This window comes from Eleutherodactylus coqui, chromosome 6 (genome assembly GCF_035609145.1).
Source record: "Eleutherodactylus coqui strain aEleCoq1 chromosome 6, aEleCoq1.hap1, whole genome shotgun sequence".
NCBI lineage: Eukaryota > Metazoa > Chordata > Amphibia > Anura > Eleutherodactylidae > Eleutherodactylus > Eleutherodactylus coqui.
In genome coordinates this window covers 12,400,766-12,424,981 of record NC_089842.1, presented here as the reverse complement: position 1 = coordinate 12,424,981, position 24,216 = coordinate 12,400,766, and the positions used below count along the sequence as shown (strand labels likewise).

Below are 24,216 nucleotides of genomic sequence, written 5' to 3'. Positions count from 1 at the left end.
AGAGCGGGGCCACACAGCGGAGGAGACCCGGGCAACACAGCGGAGGAGATTGGTGCAACATAGCGGAGGAGACCGGGGCAACACAGCGGAGGAGACCGGGGGCAACACAGCGGAGGAGACCGGGGCAACACAGCGGAGGAGACCGGGGCAATATAGCAAAGGAGACCGGGGCAACATAGCAGAGGAGAGCGGGGCCACACAGCGGAGGAGACCCGGGCAACACAGCGGAGGAGACCGGGGCAACATAGCAGAGGAGACCGGGGCAACACAGCGGAGGAGACCGGGGCAACACAGCGGAGGAGACCGGGGCAACACAGCGGAGGAGACCGGGGCAACACAGCGGAGGAGACCGGGGGCAACATAGCAGAGGGGATCGGGGCAACACAGCGAAGAAGTTCAGGGCAACATAGCGGAGGAATCCGAGGGCAGCATAGAGGAGGAGTCCTGGGGTAACATAGCGAAGAAGTCTGGGGGCAATATAGCGAAGAAGTCCCGGGGCAACATAGCAGAGGAGACCGGGTGCAACATAGCGTAGGAGACCAGGTGCAACATAGCAGAGGAGACCGGGTGCAACATAGCAGAGGAGACCGGGTGCAACATAGCGGAGGAGTCCGGGTGCAACATAGCGGAGGAGTCCGGGTGCAACATAGCGGAGGAGACCGGGGGCAACATAGCGAAGGAGTCCGGGGGCAACGTAACGGAGGAGCCCGGGGGCAACGTAACGGAGGAGTCCGGGGGCAACGTAGCGAAGAAGTCCCGGGGCAACAGAGCGTAGGAGACCGGGGGCAACAGAGCGTAGGAGAGCGGGGCAACATAGCAGAGGAGACCGGGGCAACACAGCGGATAAGATCCAGGCAGCATATCGGAGGAGACCAGGGGCAAAACAGCGGAGGAGACCGAGGCAACATAGCGGAGGAGACCGGGGGGGCAACATAGCGGAGGATACCGGGTGCAACATAGCGGAGGAGACCGGGGGCAACATAGCGGAGGAGACCGGGGTAACATAGCGGAGGAGACCGGGGGCAACATAGCGGAGGAGACCGGGGTAACATAGCGGAGGAGTCCGGGTGCAACATAGCGGATGAGACCGGGGGCAACATAGCAGGGGAGACCGGGGTAACATAGCGGAGGAGTCCGCGGGAAACATAGAGGAGCAGACCGGGGGCAACATAGCGGAGCAGACCGGGGGCAACGTAACGGAGGAGCCCGGGGGCAACGTAACGGAGGAGTCCGGGGGCAACGTAGCGAAGAAGTCCCGGGGCAACAGAGCGTAGGAGACCGGGGGCAACAGAGCGTAGGAGAGCGGGGCAACATAGCAGAGGAGACCGGGGCAACACAGCGGATAAGATCCAGGCAGCATATCGGAGGAGACCAGGGGCAAAACAGCGGAGGAGACCGAGGCAACATAGCGGAGGATACCGGGTGCAACATAGCGGAGGAGACCGGGGGCAACATAGCGGAGGAGACCGGGGTAACATAGCGGAGGAGACCGGGGGCAACATAGCGGAGGAGACCGGGGTAACATAGCGGAGGAGTCCGGGTGCAACATAGCAGATGAGACCGGGGGCAACATAGAGGAGCAGACCGGGGGCAACATAGCGGAGGAGACCGGGGGCAACATAGCGGAGAGCCGCAACTCGCGGAGGGACGGACAGCTACCATTGACTGCAATGGAAGCCAATCGTGTGAGGCCTGCACCAGAATAGGACATGCTGCGATTTTCCCCCATGAGCAGTCGCATGTCCTATGGGCAGTATTTGTTGCGGGGTCCGGAGGCGAACGCTCGCTCTGAATCTCGCTGTGCACATACAGCCGTGGACATTGGCCGGAGGGCTTCTGCACACTTGAGTTTTCCTGGTATGTTTTTTTCACGTGATTTTGCTGCATTTTTTAAATGCAAAAGTTAATAGGATTTTCTAATAAATCGCATTTTACCATCAGTCTTATTCACTGTCGCATAAAAAAATGCTGCAAAATCTCGTGAAAAAATTGTGCAAGAAAAACGCAAGTGTGCAGAAGCCCTAACACATAACAGAGGGGAGACTGGGGCCTCATAACAGAGGGGAGACTGGGGCCACATAACGGAGGGGAGACTGGGGCCACATAACAGAGGGGAGACTGGGGCCACATAACAGAGGGGAGACTGGGGCCACATAACAGAGGGGAGACTGGGGCCACATAACAGAGGGGAGACTGGGGCCACATAACAGAGGGGAGACTGGGGCCACATAACAGAGGGGAGACTGGGGCCACGTAACAGTAGGGAGACTGGGGCCACGTAACAGTAGGGAGACTGGGGCCACATAACAGTAGGGAGACTGGGGCCACATAACAGTAGGGAGACTGGGGCCACATAACAGTAGGGAGAATGGGGCCACATAACAGAGGGGAGACTGGGGCCACATAACAGAGGGGAGACTGGGGCCACATAACAGAGGGGAGACTGCAGCCACATAACGGAGGGGAGACTGGGGCCACGTAACAGTAGAGAGACTGGGGCCATGTAACAGTAGAGAGACTGGGGCCACGTAACAGTAGAGAGACTGGGGCCACGTAACAGTAGGGAGACTGGGGCCACGCAACAGTAGGGAGACTGGGGCCACGCAACAGTAGGGAGACTGGGGCCACATAACAGTAGGGAGACTGGGGCCACATAACGGAGGGGAGACTGCAGCCACATAACGGAGGGGAGACTGCGGCCACATAACAGTATGGAGACTGGGGCCACATAACGGAGGGGAGACTGGGGCCACATAACAGTAGGGAGACTGGGGCCACATAACAGTAGGGAGACTGGGGCCACGTAACAGTAGGGAGACTGGGGCCACGTAACAGTAGGGAGACTGGGGCCACGTAACAGTAGGGAGACTGGGGCCACATAATGGAGGGGAGACTGCGGCCACATAACGGAGGGGAGACTGGGGCCACATAACAGTAGGGAGACTGGGGCCACATAACAGTAGGGAGACTGCAGCCACATAACAGTAGGGAGACTGGGGCCACATAACAGAGGGGAGACTGGGGCCACATAACAGAGGGGAGACTGGGGCCACATAACAGTAGGGAGACTGGGGCCACATAACAGAGGGGAGATTGGGGCCACATAACGGAGGGGAGACTGGGGCCACATAACGGAGGGGAGACTGCAGCCACATAACGGAGGGGAGACTGGGGCCACGTAACAGTAGAGAGACTGGGGCCACATAACAGTAGGGAGACTGGGGCCACATAACAGTAGGGAGACTGGGGCCACATAACAGTAGGGAGACTGGGGCCACATAACAGTAGGGAGACTGGGGCCACATAACAGTAGGGAAACTGGGGCCACATAACGGAGGGGAGACTGGAGCCACGTAACAGTAGAGAGACTGGGGCCACATAACAGAGGGGAGATTGGGGCCACGTAACAGTAGGGAGACTGGGGCCATGTAACAGAGAGGAGATTGGGGCCACGTAACAGTAGGGAGACTGGGGCCACATAACAGTAGGGAGACTGGGGCCACATAACGGAGAGGTGACTGGGCCCACATATCACATCATGGTTTACCGCCATGGCATGACAGAGTAGGCCGGAGCCACAGAACCTCCTTGTTTATTGGAAGCACATCTAGATCAGGATAGTTATTTATTCTGTGAAATGAAATAACAATGTGGTCATTCACTGACAGCAAGTAGTAATCTGGAAATGGTGAGCAACTGAAGCAGTAATTAACGAGCAGAGCGCCCCCATAAGGATACCTACACACATACAGGAAAGGGTGTATCTATTTACTGTATGCTGCAAAGTCTCATCTCTACAAATAAGGGGGTGAAATCTCATCAACATTTGCATGTCAGACACAGACCCGCACCAAATGTGCAGCTGCAGAAATTACACAATCTGTGAACAAGCCGTATTAATGACAGCCACAATCCCCCCACAAGTGTGACATCCACAGTGCCCTCATAATAGTGCCAGGTGTAGTGCCCCCATAACAGTGACATCCACAGTGCCCCATAACAGTGACATCCACAGTGCCCTCATAATAGTGCCAGGTGTAGTGCCCCCATAACAGTGACATCCACAGTGCCCCCATAATAGTGCCAGGTGTAGTGATCCCATAACAGTGACATCCACAGTGCCCTCATAACAGTGACATCCACAGTGCCCTCATAATAGTGCCAGGTGTAGTGCCCCCATAACAGTGACATCCACAGTGCCCCCATAACAGTGAGATCTAAAGTGCTTCCCTTATCAGTAAGAGCCACAGTGTTATCAAACATGACATCCAGAATGCCCCCATAATAGTGCCAGTTGTAGTGCCCCTATAACAGTGACATCCACAGTGCCCTCATAATAGTGCCAGTTGTAGTGCCCCCATTACAGTGACATCCACAGTGTCCCCATAATAGTGCCAGTTGTAGTGCCCCCATAACAGTGACATCCACAGTGCCCTCATAATAGTGCCAGTTGTAGTGCCCCCATTACAGTGACATCCACAGTGTCCCCATAATAGTGCCAGTTGTAGTGCCCCCATAACAGTGACATCCACAGTGCCCTCATAATAGTGCCAGGTGTAGTGCCCACATAACAGTGACATCCACAGTGCCCTCATAATAGTGCCAGTTGTAGTGCCCCCATAACAGTGACATCCATGGTGCTCTCATAATACTGCCAGTTGTAGTGCCCCTATAACAGTGACATCCACAGTGTCCTCATAATAGTGCCAGTTGTAGTGCCCCTATAACAGTGACATCCACAGTGCCCTCATAATAGTGCCAGTTGTAGTGCCCCTATAACAGTGACAACCACATTGTCCCCATAATAGTGCCAGGTGTAGTGCCCACATAACAGTGACATCCACAGTGCCCTCATAATAGTGCCAGGTGAAGTGCCCACATAACAGTGACATCCACAGTGTCCCCATAATAGTGACAGGTGTAGTGCCCACATAACAGTGACATCCACAGTGCCCTCATAATAGTGCCAGGTGTAGTGCCCACATAACAGTGACATCCACAGTGCCCCCATAATAGTGCCAGGTGTAGTGCCCCCATAAGTGACATCCACAGTGTCCCCATAATAGTGCCAGGTGTAGTGCCCACATAACAGTGACATCCACAGTGCCCTCATAATAGTGCCAGGTGTAGTGCCCACATAACAGTGACATCCACAGTGCCCTCATAATAGTGCCAGGTGTAGTGCCCACATAACAGTGACATCCACAGTGTCCCCATAATAGTGCCAGTTGTAGTGCCCCTATAACAGTGACATCCACAGTGCCCTCATAATAGTGCCAGTTGTAGTGCCCCCATTACAGTGACATCCACAGTGTCCCCATAATAGTGCCAGTTGTAGTGCCCCCATAACAGTGACATCCACAGTGCCCTCATAATAGTGCCAGTTGTAGTGCCCCCATAACAGTGACATCCACAGTGTCCCCATAATATGTCCCCATAATAGTGCCAGGTGTAGTGCCCACATAACAGTGACATCCACAGTGTCCCCATAATAGTGCCAGGTGTAGTGCCCCCATAACAGTGACATCCACAGTGTCCCCATAATAGTGCCAGTTGTAGTGCCCCCATAACAGTGACATCCACAGTGTCCCCATAATAGTGCCAGGTGTAGTGCCCACATAACAGTGACATCCACAGTGCCCTCATAATAGTGCCAGGTGTAGTGCCCACATAACAGTGACATCCACAGTGCCCTCATAATAGTGCCAGGTGTAGTGCCCACATAACAGTGACATCCACAGTGTCCCCATAATAGTGCCAGTTGTAGTGCCCCTATAACAGTGACATCCACAGTGCCCTCATAATAGTGCCAGTTGTAGTGCCCCCATTACAGTGACATCCACAGTGTCCCCATAATAGTGCCAGTTGTAGTGCCCCCATAACAGTGACATCCACAGTGCCCTCATAATAGTGCCAGTTGTAGTGCCCCCATAACAGTGACATCCACAGTGTCCCCATAATATGTCCCCATAATAGTGCCAGGTGTAGTGCCCACATAACAGTGACATCCACAGTGTCCCCATAATAGTGCCAGGTGTAGTGCCCCCATAACAGTGACATCCACAGTGTCCCCATAATAGTGCCAGTTGTAGTGCCCCCATAACAGTGACATCCACAGTGCCCTCATAATAGTGCCAGTTGTAGTGCCCCCATAACAGTGACATCCACAGTGTCCCCATAATATGTCCCCATAATAGTGCCAGGTGTAGTGCCCACATAACAGTGACATCCACAGTGTCCCCATAATAGTGCCAGGTGTAGTGCCCCCATAACAGTGACATCCACAGTGTCCCCATAATAGTGCCAGTTGTAGTGCCCCCATAACAGTGACATCCACAGTGCCCTCATAATAGTGCCAGTTGTAGTGCCCCCATAACAGTGACATCCACAGTGTCCCCATAATATGTCCCCATAATAGTGCCAGTTGTAGTGCCCCTATAACAGTGACATCCACAGTGCCCTCATAATAGTGCCAGTTGTAGTGCCCCCATTACAGTGACATCCACAGTGTCCCCATAATAGTGCCAGTTGTAGTGCCCCCATAACAGTGACATCCACAGTGCCCTCATAATAGTGCCAGTTGTAGTGCCCCCATAACAGTGACATCCACAGTGTCCCCATAATATGTCCCCATAATAGTGCCAGGTGTAGTGCCCACATAACAGTGACATCCACAGTGTCCCCATAATAGTGCCAGGTGTAGTGCCCCCATAACAGTGACATCCACAGTGTCCCCATAATAGTGCCAGTTGTAGTGCCCCCATAACAGTGACATCCACAGTGCCCTCATAATAGTGCCAGTTGTAGTGCCCCCATAACAGTGACATCCACAGTGTCCCCATAATATGTCCCCATAATAGTGCCAGGTGTAGTGCCCACATAACAGTGACATCCACAGTGTCCCCATAATAGTGCCAGGTGTAGTGCCCCCATAACAGTGACATCCACAGTGTCCCCATAATAGTGCCAGTTGTAGTGCCCCCATAACAGTGACATCCACAGTGTCCCCATAATAGTGCCAGGTGTAGTGCCCACATAACAGTGACATCCACAGTGCCCTCATAATAGTGCCAGGTGTAGTGCCCACATAACAGTGACATCCACAGTGCCCTCATAATAGTGCCAGGTGTAGTGCCCACATAACAGTGACATCCACAGTGTCCCCATAATAGTGCCAGTTGTAGTGCCCCTATAACAGTGACATCCACAGTGCCCTCATAATAGTGCCAGTTGTAGTGCCCCCATTACAGTGACATCCACAGTGTCCCCATAATAGTGCCAGTTGTAGTGCCCCCATAACAGTGACATCCACAGTGCCCTCATAATAGTGCCAGTTGTAGTGCCCCCATAACAGTGACATCCACAGTGTCCCCATAATATGTCCCCATAATAGTGCCAGGTGTAGTGCCCACATAACAGTGACATCCACAGTGTCCCCATAATAGTGCCAGGTGTAGTGCCCCCATAACAGTGACATCCACGGTGTCCCCATAGCAGTGCATAAAGCATTACTGTAGCCGACACCAGTGGAAGTTACACTGACATTACAATTACCTGCTGCTTACAAGAACCCACATATTGGCATCAGTGCAGACAGTCGAGGAGATGTTGGGCTCCCAGGGAAGTACCGAGAGTCTAGAACATTCCTGGCACCTCGTGGCATCACTAAACGAGTGTCATCCCTGCTCAGCAGCCTCTTGGCTAGTGAGATGACAATACATAAACCACTGCACCAGACCCTGCGGCCCCGTTGGGCTCCATCACAATGATATCTGCCTTGGGTGATTGGCTCCAAGTTCTGCACTGAGGCTGTGGTATCTAGGAGTGACAGACGACCAGGGAGCAAAAGATATACCTGTATATGCTCTATCCTTGTATATGCCCTTTTCTTATAATATCCCTGTATATCTGCTCTCCCTATAATATACTGTATATCTGCTCTCCCTATAATATACTGTATATCTGCTCTCCCTGTAATATACTGTATATCTGCCCCTCCCTATAATATCCCTGTATATCTGCTCTCCCTATAATATACTGTATATCTGCTCTCCCTATAATATACTGTATATCTGCTCTCCCTGTAATATACTGTATATCTGCCCCTCCCTATAATATTCCTGTATATCTGCCCCTCCCTGTAATATTTCTGTATATCTGCCCCTCCCTATAATATCCCTGTATATCTGCCCCTCCCTGTAATATTTCTGTATATCTGCCCTCCCTGTAATATTTCTGTATATCTGCCCTCCCTGTAATATACTGTATATCTACATCCATACATATGCCACTGAATTTATGATTGAAAATGGTGGTGCATATATAGGTATATGATAACTGTAGTGGCAGTTCCTCTGTCTAAGCCCTTAGATGCTGCAGAATCTAAGGGGTTAAATGGTTGGAATCAGTCACTGTATCTCCCATCCTGGCTGTTGTCCCTACGTAATCTCCATCACGGTGCTGTATATGTATAGCTATTCCTATGACCGACCCTCCAGCTACGGCATGTGTCTGCGATGCAGGGCATTAACGAGTATCCCCATTTCAGGTTTTAATAGCCAAGATGGTAAACCTCTCCTAGAGGTGCTGGCCGGCCAGCCCAGCGCGGCGTCTGCAGCTCTCACTGGAGTGAATGGGAGCTACAACAACTGTATATGGCAGCCATAACTCTATGCTACTTCACCAAGACCTACAGCGCTCGCCTGTCTCCGACAGGTGGTTGGGAACAGACAGCTAGGCTTCCCCATCTTGGCCATGAAATCCCAGATGGGAATACCCCTTTAAGGGGTTATAGGGAGGAAGCAGATATACAGGGACATTATGGGGTGGGGGCATATATAGGAATAATATGGGAAGGAGTAGATATAGGGAGGGATTATATATGGGGAAGCTATATTCTAGGGAGTGGATATATCAAGGGATATTATAGGAAGGGGTGGAGTAAGACAGGAGGAGGATGAATGTAATTGGGAACATCAAGCAGGAGACACGGAGGAGGAGGAGAGGCAGGGAAGGACCAGAAGGGGCTGAAGCCTAGAGAGCTAGGAAGACATTAGAGGGAGGAAGGAGGATCAGGAAGGGGGAATCCAGGTATCTCGTGCGTTCCTTACTGCCCCCTGAAGATGACTGAAACTGAGGAGAAGGAGCCCATCCCCAAGCCTGCTGCCAATGAGAGCACCAGCCTGGTCCATGGACCTGAGGAGAGGAAGGTAAGAGGCAGAACGTGCCCAGCGTATCTGTGACTGACTCCCACACACATCCACAATGTCACACGCTGGACCTATAGAGTCACACCATGCATCTGGAATGTCACATAATGTATCTATATTGTTACATGGTGCATCTGTATATAATGTCACATAATGTATCTAGATTGTTACATGGTGCATCTGTATATAATGTCACATAATGTATCTATATTGTTACATGGTGCATCTGTATATAATGTCACATAATGTATCTATATTGTTACATGGTGCATCTGTATATAATGTCACACCATGCATCTGGAATGTCACCTTCTCTATCCAGACTGTTACTTGCTGTATCTATAATGTCATATAATACATCTATGTCACCTACTGTATCTAGATTGTCACATGATACATATCTGTCACACTGTGCCTATAGAGTCGCTTGCTGTATTTATAATGTCACATGCTGTACCTATAGAGCTGCACAATGCATATGTCACATAATCTATATGTCACATGATGCATTTATATTTTCACACTGTACCTATAGTCACCCCTTGCATCTATGTTACATACTGTACCTGTAGAGCCACATGATGCATATATGTCACATAATCTATCTATAATGTTATGCTATAATGCCATACATTGCACCTATAGTGTCACACATTGCATCTGTAGAGTGTCGCTATACATCTATAGTGTCAGCAGCACCTGTGAGCCTGTATCTGAGCATCTAAAGACATCTTGAATGCTAGATAAGTATAGATATTAGCCGCACACACAAGGGGGTCACAGGAGCCCCCACAACACTGTCACACTTCCTTGGCTGCCCGGTCGCCTGATTTATCACCAATAGAACATGTATGGGACCCTCTGGGACGCCAACTTCCACAGCCTACAAGTCTGTACGATCTAGAGGCTCAATTACAGCAAATGTGGAGCGATATGTTGCAGAATACCATACAGAACCTGTATGGCGCCACGCCCGCCTTTCTCACCTCTTGTATCCAAGCTAGACGCGGTACAACAGGGTACTACAGCCTCCATGCCTGCCTTTCTCACCTCTTGTATCCAAGCTAGACGCGGTACAACAGGGTACTAGAGCCTCCATGCCCGCCCGTATCACATCTTTTATCCAAGCTAGAGGTGGTACAACAGGGTACTAGAGCCTCCATGCCCGCCCGTATCACATCTTGTATCCAAGCTAGAGGCGGTACAACAGGGTATTAGAGCCTCCATGCCAGTACATATCACATCTTGTATCCAAGCTAGAGGCGGTACAACAGGGTACTAGAGCCTCCATGCCCGCCCGTATCACATCTTGTATCCAAGCTAGAGGTGGTACAACAGGGTACTAGAGCCTCCATGACCATCCGTATCACAACTTGTATGCAAGCTAGAGGCAGTACAACAGGGTACTAGAGCCTCCATGCCCGCCCGTATCACATCTTGTATCCAAGCTAGACGCGGTACAACAGGGTACTAGAGCCTCCATGCCCGCCCGTATCACATCTTTTATCCAAGCTAGAGGTGGTACAACAGGGTACTAGAGCCTCCATGCCCGCCCGTATCACATCTTGTATCCAAGCTAGATGCGGTACAACAGGGTATTAGAGCCTCCATGCCAGTACATATCACATCTTGTATCCAAGCTAGAGGCGGTACAACAGGGTACTAGAGCCTCCATGCCCGCCCGTATCATATCTTGTATCCAAGCTAGAGGTGGTACAACAGGGTACTAGAGCATCCATGCCAGTACATATCACATCTTGTATCCAAGCTAGAGGCGGTACAACAGGGTACTAGAGCCTCCATGCCCGCCCGTATCACATCTTGTATCCAAGCTAGAGGCGGTACAACAGGGTACTAGAGCCTCCATGCCCACCCGTATCACATCTTGTATCCAAGCTAGAGGCGGTACAACAGGGTACTAGAGCCTCCATGCCCGTCCGTATCACATCTTGAATACAAGCTAGAGGCGGTACAACAGGGTACTAGAGCCTCCCTACAAGGAGTCGGTTTTCTCCATTTGCTCTGATATTATAATCACTTACTGAGGTCCACATTACAATCAGACGTAGAATGAGTCATTCGATTCTGACAACTTCTATGGGAGGGATTGGGTCTTTCAAATGAGCGTGTATATATTAGGTAGCACCAGATCCATTGCTACTGATCCATCAGGTACAACATGAGGAGAAGCAGTAGATAACAGGATAGAGATCAGCTACAATATATATCCTGTAGAGTCGGATACATCAGAGATACATCCGGTCAATAATCATCTAAAGTAACTGACGCGAGCCGTCCCATCATACATACTGGAAAAGGTGGATGTTGACCCTGAGGGAAAGCACTGATTTGATGAAGAACTGTTTGATTCCAGTAAGGCTGTCTGGCAGATGGCATCTGGGAAAATCAGGACTCTGTCAAGGAGGAACCTTGTCCTGGCTTTTTGCTTCCAGAAACCATTAGACAGATTACCCTGTCAATGGCCTGTAGGGGAGCTTAAGACTCATGAATTTGGCAAGGATCCCACTGAAATGTCCTTTCATGGTAGACTACATGTGAGAAGAGCTTCAAGTACAGGGGAGCACAGGGGACCCCAGGAGCAGTGCGCAATGTTCTGTAAAGCAAGGAGGACTTCCCATTCTGTGCCCCTGCAATATAGAATTGTACAAAGGGGTGAAACCGCCATAGGCTGGTCTAGACTCTAAGAGTTGAGCTATCTGGAATGGGTAAATGGAACATGGAATAGAAAGCACTGACCCTTCTCATAGTTAGCTTACCAGCAGGGACCACTCATGAAATGCACAATATTTGGCAAAGTATTTCTCCTGTGTCTGAGGATGTGGGGAACATCCTTGGTGAACTAAGGAAAATAAGGGACCTTGAGAGGGTTTAGGTGAAAGAGAAGAGCTCCTTCTCATAGTAGAAGTTGTCCTTTAAAGAGGAGCTGTCATCATCTAAAGTTTACCTCTATTTGCCCAGACGTGGTCTTCTTCGGTGCTGCTACTTGTAATGTGAATCTGTCAAGTGGGCGGTGTTGTTGGACTGTTAATCAAGTTTCATAGTGCTGAGGGCCAAACCTAAGAAAAGCAGGTCTGGGCGGAATCAGGGGATAGCATCAGCCATGACTGCAGCGCTATGCAGGGGATAGTATCAGCCATGGCTGCAGCGCTATGCAGGGGATGGCATCAGCCATGGCTGCAGCTCTATGCAGGGGATAGCATCAGTCATAGCTGCAGCTCTATGCAGGGGATAGCATCAGCCATGGCTGCAGCTCTATGCAGGGGATAGCATCAGCCATGGCTGCAGCTCTATGCAGGGGATGGCATCAGCCATGGCTGCAGCTCTATGCAGGGGATAGCATCAGCCATCGCTGCAGCGCTATGCAGGGGATGGCATCAGCCATGGCTGCAGCACTATGCAGGGGATAGCATCAGCCATGGCTGCAGCGCTATGCAGGGGATGGCATCATCCATGGCTGCAGCGCTATGCAGGGGATGGCATCAGCCATGGCTGCAGCACTATGCAGGGGATAGCATCAGCCATGGCTGCAGCGCTATGCAGGGGATAGCATCAGCCATGGCTGCAGCGCTATGCAGGGGATGGCATCAGCCATGGCTGCAGCTATGCTATGCAGGGGATAGCATCAGCCATGGCTGCAGCTCTATGCAGGGGATAGCATCAGTCATAGCTGCAGCTCTATGCAGGGGATAGCATCAGCCATGGCTGCAGCTCTATGCAGGGGATAGCATCAGCCATGGCTGCAGCTCTATGCAGGGGATGGCATCAGTCATAGCTGCAGCTCTATGCAGGGGATAGCATCAGCCATGGCTGCAGCTCTATGCAGGGGATAGCATCAGCCATGGCTGCAGCTCTATGCAGGGGATGGCATCAGCCATGGCTGCAGCACTATGCAGGGGATAGCATCAGCCATGGCTGCAGCGCTATGCAGGGGATGGCATCATCCATGGCTGCAGCGCTATGCAGGGGATGGCATCAGCCATGGCTGCAGCACTATGCAGGGGATAGCATCAGCCATGGCTGCAGCGCTATGCAGGGGATGGCATCATCCATGGCTGCAGCGCTATGCAGGGGATGGCATCAGCCATGGCTGCAGCGCTATGCAGGGGATAGCATCAGCCATGGCTGCAGCTATGCTATGCAGGGGATAGCATCAGCCATGGCTGCAGCTATGCTATGCAGGGGATAGCATCAGCCATGGCTGCAGCGCTATGCAGGGGATGGCATCAGCCATGGCTGCAGCGCTATGCACGGGATGGCATCAGCCACGGCTGCAGCGCTATGCAGGGGATAGCATCAGCCATGGCTGCAGCGCTATGCAGGGGATGGCATCAGCCATGGCTGCAGCGCTATGCAGGGGATAGCATCAGCCATGGCTGCAGCTATGCTATGCAGGGGATAGCATCAGCCATGGCTGCAGCTATGCTATGCAGGGGATAGCATCAGCCATGGCTGCAGCGCTATGCAGGGGATGGCATCAGCCATGGCTGCAGCGCTATGCAGGGGATAGCATCAGCCATGGCTGCAGCGCTATGCAGGGGATAGCATCAGCCATGGCTGCAGCGCTATGCATACAGCCCTGCTGACTTTAGCCCATGGCGGGTCCTCTTTAGGGTTCACACTCACTTGTGATAGCGTGTTTGCAAGGCTGTGTTTTTTTGTATGACATTGAAATGCATTGAGTCTAATGGAACTGCGCTCATTTGCGATGTTTTCACGTCTGCGGGGTTGCGTTTTTTTCTCGCGTGCAATGGTCCTATTTCTTTGTGATGTGCTATTTTCTTCTCGCCCATGTAAGTCAATGGAGTGCTGTAATATCGCATCACAAAACGCATAACGTGTGCGAGAAAGCGATGCGATGGTGCTATGTTTACTGTGTGGAAGTTTGGACAAAAGCAAGACCATAAAAAAACGCAAGAGAGGCATTAAATACTCCTACCATGTGATGCGAGTTTTCAGAGAACATAAACACATCGCAATCGCACAAAAAACGCAAGTTCGCACTTGCGATATCGCTGCAATTTTTTTCTCGCAAAAACGCTATTGCAAGTGAGTGCGAGCCCTTAAGGTACCTTAATGCCTTTGTCCTTTCATGTCCTGTCTCCAGTGGTTGGGTCTGTATTGTTTTCACTCTGAATAGAATCGGGCGACTGAGGATATGAGTGCGGGTGGGTAAACTGTACAAAGAGGGTCAGTAGAGGAGAGTGCAGGTGGGTGAGATGTGTGAGAGAGTCAGGAGAGGAGAGTGCAGGTGGGTGAGATGTGTGAGAGAGTCAGTAGAGGAGAGTGCAGGAGGGTGAGATGTATGAGAGAGTCAGTAGAGGAGAGTGCAGGAGGGTGAGATGTGTGAGAGGGTCAGTAGAGGAGAGTGCAGGTGGATGAGATGTATGAGAGAGTCAGTAGAGGAGAGTGCAGGCGGGTGAGATGTGTGAGAGGGTCAGGAGAGGAGAGTGCAGGCGGGTGAGATGTGTGAGAGAGTCAGTAGAGGAGAGTGCAGGCAGGTGAGATGTGTGGAAGGGTGAGTAGAGGAGAGTATAGGTGGGTGAGATCTGTGAGACGGTCAGCAGAGGAGAGTGCAGGTGGATGAGATATGTGAGAGGGTCAGTAGAGGAGAGTGCAGGTGGATGAGATATGTGAGAGGGTCAGTAGAGGAGAGTGCAGGTGGATGAGATATGTGAAAGGGTCAGTAGAGGAGAGTGCAGGTGGGTGAGATGTATGAGAGGATCAGTAGAGGAGAGTGGGGGTTGGTGAAATGTATGAGAGGGTCAGTAGAGGAGAGTATAGGTGGGTGATGTTAGGTTGTGCTGCTGGGACTTGTAGTACTAGGGTTTCTAGCAGCACAGCCCCACAGGTGGTGAATGATTGAGTTGGCTGGGTGTAGTGATCTCCTGCTAGCCAATCCCCCGGGTCTTTGCTCACATATAAACCCAGCTCCTGTCAGTGTCTGTTTGGTGTCCAGAGTGACCAGTCATGTATCCTTGTCCATTGCAGCTTGCTGTGAGTTTATATGTTTACTTTTTGCCAGTTTTGTGTCAGTTTGTTTGCTATTTCTGCGCTAGGGTGGCCCTTAGGGTCCTCTAGTAGATGTGTCTTGCTAGTGTAGGGACTGCAAGACAAGAGGAGCCTTTTCGTGGCCTTGCAGCTTAAGTTCATTGGTCAATGTATGAATCAATTCCTCGTCCTTTTATAGCTATATCATCTGCTTATGAGTAAAAGTATGCAAGGTGAGTGTTTTTGGTCATTTGTCAGTCCCTAGTTTCACAGAGGCAGTCAAGGTCCAATTCTGAATTCAGAATTGCCACTCTACCTGAGGGCACGCATAAAATATATGCACTCTATTAGCTTGCTAGTAATTGGACACATTAGTTGTCCGAAATCTTCGATTGAGGAATTGAGATCTCAAAGTGAGACAGAATCCACTACATATATGTGTATGTTTGTTTGTCTATTTCATACTTTTTAAGTGAATAAATAAAAGTTAAATTTTAATTTCAAGCTTATTAGTCTGCTGGTCCAAAAGAGTCAGTGGTTTGTCAGTCCCTATGTTTATGTCTGTCTGCCAGTCCAGTCTGCAGTATGCAGTTCTCTGTCCAGTTGGTGTTTTTCCGTCACCATGTCCAGTCTGAGTCCGACTTGGGCTGCAAAGCCACGAAAAGGCTCCTCATGTCTTGCAGTCCATACACTAGCAAGACACATCTACTAGAGGACCCTAAGGGCCGCCTTAGCGCAGAAATAGCAAACAAACTCAGCAGAACAAACTGACACAAAACTGACAGAAAATAAACGTAAAAACTCACAGCAAGCTGCAATGGACAAGGATACATGACTGGTCACTCTGGACACCAAACAGACACTGACAGGAGCTGGGTTTATATGTGAGCAAAGACCCAGGGAATTGGCTAGCAGGAGATCACCACACCCAGCCAGCACAATTATGCCACACCTGTGGGCTTGTACTGCTAGAAACCCTAGTACTACTGGTCCCAGCAGTACAACCTAACAGGTGAGATGTATGAGAGGATCAGTAGAGGAGAGTAAAGGTGGGTGAGATGTATGAGAGGATCAGTAGAGGAGAGTGCAGGTGGATGAGATGTATGAGAGGGTCAGTAGGGGAAAGTACAGGTGGGTGAGATGTATGAGAGGGTCAGTAGGGGAAAGTACGGGTGGGTGAGATGTATGAGAGGATCAGTAAAGGAGAGCACGGGTGGGTGAGATGTATGGAAGGGTCAGTAGAGGAGAGTGCGAGTGGGTGAGGTGTATAAGTGGGTCAGTACAGGGGAGTGTGGGTGGGTGTGTTACATAAGATGGTCAGTAGAGGAGAGTGCAGGTGGGTGAGATGTATGAAAGGGTCAGTGGAGTTCGGGTGGGTGAGATGTATTAGTGTCAGTATACGGGAGTGTGAGTGAGTGGGTGTGGTGTGTGGGAGGCCCAGTAGAGGAGAGTGTGAGTGGATGTGAGGTGTGAAAGGGTGTGGTGTATAAGAGGGTCAGTTAGGGAAAGTGCAGATTGGTGAAATGTATGAGAGAGTCATTCACTCTGATGAGAGGAGAGAGGTATGAGAGGGTCAGTAGAGGACTGTGCAGGTGGGTGAAATGTATGAGAGGGTCAGTAGAGGAGAGTGCAGGTGGGTTTGGTGCGTAAAAAAGTCAGTAGAGGAGAGTGTGGATGGGTGAGATGTGTGAGAGGGTCAGTAGAGAAGAGTGCAGATGGGTGGCATGTATGAAAGGTCAGTAGAGGAGAGAGCGGGTGGGTGGCAAGTATAAAAGGGTCAGTAGAGGAGAGTACGGGTGGGTGAAATGTATGAGGGGTTCAGTAAAGGAGACTGCAGGTGGGTGAGATGTGTGAGAGGGTCAGTGGAGGAGAGTGCAGGTGAGTGTATGAGGATATAAATGAGTCAGAGCTGCCCAGAGGATCTACCTCCGCAGTCTCTGTGTTGTGATTATACAACGGACCCCCAGCTCCTCTGTGATATCCTGTATGACTGTTGCTGCCATTTGTGGTATAGAGCAGTGGTACTCAACGTGGGCTTTATTGCCCCTTGGGGATGGTTTTATTTCTCAAGGGGCTGTTGGAACATAAAGAGGGTGGTAGGTGGGGGGTGGGGTGGGGCGTTCTGCATTTCTGTTGTTGTTGTTTTTTTCGTTTAGTAACTACATTTTTCTAAAAATTAGTAGTGATATCTCGGTTTTCATCGATAATCCGTCTGAAAACAATCAGTGAAATCTGAAACCGAGGCAATTATTTCCATATGAATCACATACATGTAATGGGAGTTGTGTGCAGCCTGCGAGCCTTTATCATATAATGTATCACTATAATAACTCCATGACTCTGCTACAGATCAATCACACTTCATAACCCTGGATAACCTACAGCACAACCTAACCCGCTGTATTCCATAATGCCGCTGATTGGCTAGAACCGCTTCAAACTTTCACTTGATGGTTCTCTGTGAGTTGTAGTCTTAGTGACGCCAAGTGTCTTCAGAACACTGATATAAACTACAACTCCCAGAGACCCACACAACTGAAAGCTCCAGCCAATCAGCGGCATTATGGAATACAGCGGGTTAGGTTGTGCTGTAGGTTATCCAGGGTTATGAAGTGTGATTGATCTGTAGCGGAGTCATGGAGTTATAAAAGTCATACATCATTATATGATAGAGCGACATAAGCAGTGCATTCATGAAGCATACTGTATAAAAATGCCGTCAATATTCAAATGAATACTTGAAATACGGATTCATCCCTTCTACAAACGGACAGCTTCCCTTGTGCCTCGTTTGTGAAAAGGCATTTTGGAATGAAGCTATGAAGCCTTCGAGAATGAGTGATCACCTTGCAAAAATGCATTCAGACAAAGTGGGTAAGCCTATTTCATCTTTCCAAGGTTTACAGTCAAAGTTTGAGAACCGCAGCACTATAGGCAAGCTATTTAAAAAATCTGCTCTCAATGCTGACAATGGGCTCCTTGCTTCCTATAAAGTGTCTGTATTAATAGCACAATGTGGCAAATCATATACTATTGGGGAAACACGTGTTACCCGCAGTTTAAGAGATTGTCAGTACTATGCTGGAGCCTGACACGCGTGCCATGGTGAAATCGATTCCTTTGAGTAATGACACAGTTTCAAGAAGAATTGACAAGATGGCTGCTGATGTGGAAGAAACGCTTTTAGACGTGTTAAAGAACACAGAATTTGTAATGCAAACTGACGAGTCAACGGTTAGAGACAATGAAGCTGCTGATACCGTGTTTCACTCGAAAATAAGCCCTACACCCCGATTTTTGGGGGAGGCTTGAAATATAAGCTTGTCTCCAAAAATAAGCCCTAGCTAAACCACAAGAAAAAAACCCATCAATGCTCACCTAGCCGGCAGCGTCTGAGTCCCTCGTGCTTGCCTCCGGCGCTGTGGCAGCCTCAACGTTGACATATCACTCTTTTTCTGGTGACAGGGTTTTGAATACCCTGCCTCCAGCAAGCGAGTGCTGTGATCGGATCATGAGCGCCGCTGGCTTAGCCAATCAGAGCTGGCGCTCGATCATTCACAGTCATTCAGTGAATTACATCAATGAATGGCTGTGATTGGTTCATCGAGCGACGGCTCTGATTGGCTAAGCCAGCGATGCTCATGATCCAATCTCAGCACTCGCTTGCTGGAGGCGGGGTATGTCAACGCTGAGGACATGGAAGCCTGCTGCAGCGCCGGAGAACAGCACCAGATGCCATAGGCCAGGTGAGTATAAGACACTCCCCAAAAATAAGACACTGTGCCTCTTTTGGGGATTACATTAACATAAGAGTGTCATATTTTCGGGGAAACACAGTAGCTTTCATTCGTTTCCTTAATCGAATGAAGAGGTAGTGGAGAAACTGTTGTTTACCAGAAATCTAATTACTGACACAAAAGGCTCCTCTATAAAGCAAAAGGTGAAGTGAAATACACTATCAGGTGTGGGGAAGAATTATGCAGGAAGCGATCAGTCAGAAGTGGATTGCTGTAAGCCTGAAAAATGGACAAATGTACAGACATGTTCACAAATTTGCTGTGGATTTTCCGCACATTGACAGAAGCAGCAATGCAGTATTCAAATACATCAACATACTGCGGAAAAAGCTTGCACTAAATCAGTGCGGAAATTGACCTGCAATGCGGAATTTAAATCCGCAGCGTTTTGGCAACAGTTTTGGTGCAAAAAACTTGCCAATTTTTCCCAGCACATCAGCAACAGTAGCTGCAAATCCAGAGAGCAAATTTCTGCTGCGGATTTCTGCATGGAATATGTGGAAAATATACAGATAGGCCGCCTGCAGACGAGCGGGTCGGATCCGGCAGTGAGAATTCTCGCCGCGGGACCCGACCCGAGAGCCTGCAGGGACGAGCGCGTACTCACCCGCGCCTGGCGGCCCCGGCTCTTTCATGTGCCGGCTGCCGCACAGTGCGTGCCCCGCACAAAAAGAGGACATGCCGTGGTTTGTTTGCCGCGCGAGATTTCGCGCGGCCAAACCGCGGCCGTCTGCATAGGAGTGCGTATTGTAATGCACTCCTATGCAAACTTTCAGTGGCGGAAATCCCGCGGCGGGATTTCCGCCCGTGTGCAGGCGGCCTTAATCTGCAAAAAAATGTGCAACAGAAATGCTGCAAATGTTCCATGTAAACGGACCCTAAGAATCTGCCTGATCGTGACAAGGAATCAAACGGTGATGTGTAGATGGCAGGTGAGAGCGGCCGGTCTTGTGGGTTGTTGATGGTATGTAGTGGTTAGTACCTACCAAAAGTCATCCAAAGAAGGACAGCCGGTGAGCAGGATCAAAGGCTCATTGATGCACATGGGGAGTAGAGACCAGCCTGACTGGTCCGATCCCACAGAAGAGCGACCGTAACACACATACTACTGCTAACTATCCTGCTGCTGATGATAGAAAGGTATCAGACTACACGGGGTAGTGCCCACGCTGACCAAGCCCACAGTGGGCATCAGAACTGGAGCATTAAGCAATGGAAGATGGCGGCCTGGTCTAATGAATCATGTCGTACATCATGTGGACGGCCGGATGAACTATGGGAAGAAGAGAAGCCAGCGGGGGCAGGATGATGGGCAATGTTCTGCTGGGTACTTGTGTCCTGGCATCATGTGGAGGTGACATGCAGCTTTGTACAGACAAGTACCCCCTTGGTGGCAGAGGGATTCCCTAATGGCGGTGACATTTGTCCCTGAATCTCCCCCCTCGGCGCTTGTGTAATTGCAGCACATCTGATCTACCGTGAAATGAGGCATTGACTGAAAGTGATTTATGGGGCGCAGTGTTCGCCGCGCCTTCACACGTACGCCACATGCGCCGCGGCGTCTTCTCCTCCTCGGTCATGTTGTACGCACAAGGTTAAATGGACGGGTAGCCCAGCAATGGAGTCGGTTTACGAGCTTCCCATATGATGCTGGGGATGTACGCACGTAGATGTTTCCATGGGAACCGTGACGAGCTGGGAAACCATGGTGACGGAGAATTGCATCCTTCTCACACTCCACACAGTAGTAAGGCATTGATCGCTCTGCGTTGGTGACGCGGAGGAAGGAGGGGGTCATTACAATTACTATTGTGTCACGTCACACCCCATCACCCTGGAGATACTACAAGGTCACACCTCAAGGTCGTTACATACCTCGAACCGTCCGCAGTCACTGCACGGACCTGCTGAACACCGCAGTAGTACTGGAGGTAGTATCACACATGACAGGCTTAGATACACACACGGCAGGTCAGGTACAGCGGCTCTGTAGTTACACAAGCTTAGATACACATCTCCGCAGACGGTATCATAAGTGATTAGATACACCAGCTCAACAGTCAGTATCGCATGATATGCCGACTCAGCACACGGTATCACACATGATAGGCTTAATTACAGAGGCTTAGATACACATCTCAGGAGACAGTACCACAAATGATGGGTTAGGTACAGATGCTCAGCAGACAGTAACACATGGAAGGCTTAGATACACAGCTCAGCAGACAGTATTACATGGAAGGCTTAGATACACAGCTCAGCAGACAGTATTACCGCAGTGTCAGCCGCACTCACTAGGAGTCCACAAGGTGGCGGAGCGGTATGATGCACACCAGTATAGGAGCCGACCCTGATCCCGGTAGATCAACACTTGGAAAGAAGGATGACTGGCAGCATCAAAGGGGCAAAATCTTCCCAACTGGTATATACTTTATTCTTCTGCAGACATAAGAAAGGCAGCAACGTTTCTGGTTCTAGAGTCTTCGTCAAGCCTTTCCCCACCTCCCTAATTAATTTTAACTCCAAATGTATTTGCAGATGCACTGCAGATCGTAAGCTCCCATAGAGACGAACGGAGCCACATCCGCGGTAAAATGGAGCATGCTGCGATTTATTATCCACATGTGGCATCCGCAAATCAAATAAAAACAAATCCGCAGGTGTTAAATGAAGTTCGGACGCCCATTGCTTCCCTATGGGCCAATCAAATCTGCCCGTACACATTGGGCCTAAGACATCTCCTATTTCAACCTCAATAACCAATTTGCATTCTGCACTGCCATTCCATTATACCACCCAGCCGCCAAAGACTAGAAAGCCAGCCCGTACCTCAGGCAAATAATACCTCTGCAGCGCCACTTATTGGAAGGCAGCATTCCTGCAAGTCAATGTTGGACTTTTTATATACGCCTTATAACACTGATTGGGAATTGAAAATCAAAAGCCAGTCAGTGTTACAAGGTTTGTATAAAGAGTCTAACATTGACTTGCAGGAATGCTGCCTTCCAATAGGTGGCGCTGCAGAGGGATTGTTCCATCTCCCTTATTTGCATATTTCCCAGAGGAGCATGAATGGCCTTATAAGGCTCCTCACTCACCTTCTAGGCTCTCTCCTTAAGGAAAAACGATACCCTTCCCGACTCCGCAGACAGGATCACACATGGTGGGCTAGTAGCTTAGTATCTGTACATTTTTACAATTAGTGCATAAGAACTCAATGAAGTCCTAGGAATTGTCCACCAGGGGGCGCTTGGACATTTGTATTTAATTCAATTGTCGCTGCTTCTGGTCTAATTCTGCCTCTGAATTATGTTATAGAACATAAAGAAAGAAATTAAAGACTCCGAGTGTAAGAATACAGTAATTACTAGCTAGACCGGCACATGGTATATGCTGCAGACTATTACACCTCTGTCCCCTCTACCGTGTACAGTCTACAGATACAGCCTGGAGCTCGCTGGGGATCTGCAGTGTCAGTGATTGTCAGCTCTTGTGTCATGTCTCTCCTGTCAGCGGGATGTTACACCGAGGTGTTTGCGGAGGTCGTGGCTTCTGTTCCTGTGTCTTACCAGAATGTACATTTTACCATTGTTAAACGTTTAAGGCCGCTCTCACATGACCGGATTTGAATTGCGGATTTCCCGATGGGGTCCATGCTGATGATCCGCGGAAAACACAGGCATTGAAAGGCATGCATTTACGAATTTTCCTTCACACTTGCGAATATGAATTGAATATTCGCGAACGGAGGCAAAATTGCAGCATGCTCTGTTTTACCGCAGAATCGGTGCAGACGGCCTCCATTGATGTTAATAGAGGTGTGTGACCCGCAGCCAAAACGCAATGGACATTTAGTATGAGCTGTGTGTACCCTCATTATCGCTAAGTGACAGCGCGGGAAATACCAAAAATATACCTGTACTGTGCATGGCCGCCTGCGTCATAGGCAATACAGGTAAGTGCCGTAAACACTTGCCGGACACGGAAGATGGCGTGGATGCCAGAGACATAAACATATGGAGAGGAGGTGCTGCACTCAGAAACCTGCGCCACAGTGGCATACAAGCCCCCATGATTTACGTGATTCTGAACAGCTCCCTATTAACCCCTTAACGACCAGCCCATAGTGTTTTTACGTCCTGCCCAAGTGGGCTTTATTCTCTGAGGACGTAAAAACACGTGTCCTGCAAAGAATAAAGCCCCTCAGGCTCTGGACGTGACAGCTCCATGCTGTCGGTGCCCGCAGGTAGCCGACAGCATGGAGCTGTCATCCTGGGCTGCGGGGACCCCCCCCGCCCCGGCATTGCGATCGGCGCTATCCAATGGATAGCGCTGATCGCAATAAAGTGAAAAAAAAAGTTTAAAAAGTTAAAGATTCAGCTGCCCTGATGGATCTGATCCATCAGGGCAGCTGAAATTACTCACCCGGCTTCCCCGCTGTCTGCCGCAGGTAAAAGGGTCCTCCGGGACGCATATTTGGTATTTCAGCCGCACTTAAGCAGCGCTGCTGATTAGAGCCACCTGATTGGCTCTTCGGCACCACGTGACTACACAGCGTGCACGCGGATTGCCTTCAGCAGCCGTGCACTACACACTACAGTTAAGCAGACGTGCACTACACACTACACTTAAGCAGCACGGGGTTAAGTTTAAGGTTACCTAAACCTAACCCTAAACCTAACACTAAACCTAACCCTAAACCTATCTCTAAACCTAACCCTAACCCTTAACCCTGTGCTGCTTAAGTGTAGTGTGTAGTGCACGTCTGCTTAACTGTAGTGTGTAGTGCACGGCTGCTGAAGGCAATCCGCGTGCACGCTGTGTAATCACGTGGTGCCGAAGAGCCAGTCAGGTGGCTCTAATCAGCAGCGCTGCTTAATTGCAGCTGAAATACCAAATATGCCTCCGGGACCCGGCGCGGCTCTTCTGCGCATGTGCGCCAGACGAATGACGTCACGCGTATGCGCAGAAGAATGGGAACCCCGGGGAGTTTAAAATCTCCTGGTTCCCGGCTACCTTCAGGAGGTAGCCGGGAACCAGGAGATGTCCCCGAACCCGCGACTGCCGCTATCTACTGGATAGCGGCGATCGCGAAAAAGTTTTTAAAAAAGTAAAAATAAAGTTAATTTCACCTCCCCTCATGGATCCGATCCATGAGGGGAGGTGAAAATACTCACCCCTGGTCCTCAGCGGTATCCAGG

General features: G+C 50.1%; 1 protein-coding gene across 1 annotated transcript in view; it reads left to right on the top strand.

Moving 5' to 3' along the window:
- Positions 1–9,061: 9,061 nt before the first annotated feature.
- The window catches only part of SLC2A1 (solute carrier family 2 member 1), a 96,217-nt gene continuing 81,062 nt past the window's right edge, over positions 9,062–24,216 (top strand). The window contains exon 1 of the mRNA XM_066606218.1: positions 9,062–9,209. Coding sequence (XP_066462315.1) covers positions 9,123–9,209 — 87 coding nt within the window. The 5' untranslated portion in view covers positions 9,062–9,122. The remainder of the gene's footprint in view (positions 9,210–24,216) is intronic.